Source organism: Gavialis gangeticus, unplaced genomic scaffold (assembly GCF_001723915.1).
Source record: "Gavialis gangeticus isolate Ggan-Ray unplaced genomic scaffold, GavGan_comp1, whole genome shotgun sequence".
NCBI lineage: Eukaryota > Metazoa > Chordata > Crocodylia > Gavialidae > Gavialis > Gavialis gangeticus.
In genome coordinates, this window is record NW_017729019.1 from 13,244,230 (window position 1) to 13,245,285 (window position 1,056).

Sequence of the window (1,056 nt, forward strand, 5' to 3'; positions counted from 1 at the left end):
CTCAGTGGCCTGCGCATGCGCCGCGTAGCCTTGGCGGGAAGCGGAGCGCGGCCGCCCCCTGCGCTTGCACCGCGTGGCCTTGGCGGGAAGCGGAAGCGGAAGTGGGACGCGGCCGGGCACGCGGGGCGGCTCGACGGCTATGAACGGGACGCTGCTGTACGCGCCGCCCGTGGCCGTGGACCTATGGGGCCGCCGCAGGACGCGCGGCGCCCGCGCCTTCTTCCTCACGCACCTGCACGCGGACCACACAGCCGGTCTGACCCGCAATTGGCGGCGCCCGCTGCACTGCTCCCCCCTCACGGGTCGTCTGCTGCGCCTTCGCCTGCAGGTACCGCCCAGCCCATCCCCCATCCCTCCGGCTTCGCCCAGCCCAGCCCTCACCGCCCCTGCCTTCCCTCTGTCCTTCCCCCCAGGTGGATGCGTGCTGGATCCGGCCGCTGGAGGTGGGGCAAAGCCATGCCGTGGCGCTGGATGAGCGGGGCCAGCGCACCATGACGGTGACGCCCATCGATGCCCACCACTGCCCTGGCTCTGTCATGTTCCTCTTTGAGGGGGACTTCGGGGTCGTGCTCTACACAGGTACTGCTGGGGTTTCGGGGCCGCCTGGTCGCGTGCCAGCTTCTCCCTCGCACCCAGCGCCAAGGGCCTGGGAGACAGCAGGGACTATAGCCGCACCCCTTCACACGTCCCCCATGCCAGTCCCTGCACCTCCCACGGAAGATGGGAGGACTGGGGCGGGGCGGCGAGCAGAGTGGCCCGGGGCCTTCCACATGAGGAGATGGGCAAGGCTCAGTGTAGGAAAGAGGTGCTGGAGGGGGGTGGGAGAAAGGTTTATGATGCAGAAAATGGCAAAGAGAAAGTCCACAGGGGTTGGTCATAGACTCTCTCCCCAGGAGGAGGGGCTGCCGCATGAAATGTGCCAAGCTGGTCATCCATTTAAAGCCAATCCCAGGAATCTCTGTTTCACGCAGCGTGTTGTGAAAGGCCAGATGTGGTCTGAAGAGGAGGCTGCGCCCCTCGGTCACCTGCTCAATGGCCACTGAGGCCCCTTTCCTC

At 67.0% G+C, this 1,056-nt stretch overlaps 1 protein-coding gene across 1 annotated transcript in view; it reads left to right on the forward strand.

Moving 5' to 3' along the window:
* The first annotated feature begins 93 nt into the window (after window positions 1-93).
* DCLRE1B (DNA cross-link repair 1B) overlaps window positions 94-1,056 on the forward strand; it is a 9,432-nt gene continuing 8,469 nt past the window's right edge. Inside the window, exons 1-2 of the mRNA XM_019514100.1 lie at window positions 94-328; window positions 414-579. Coding sequence (XP_019369645.1) covers window positions 140-328; window positions 414-579 — 355 coding nt within the window. The 5' untranslated portion in view covers window positions 94-139. The remainder of the gene's footprint in view (window positions 329-413; window positions 580-1,056) is intronic.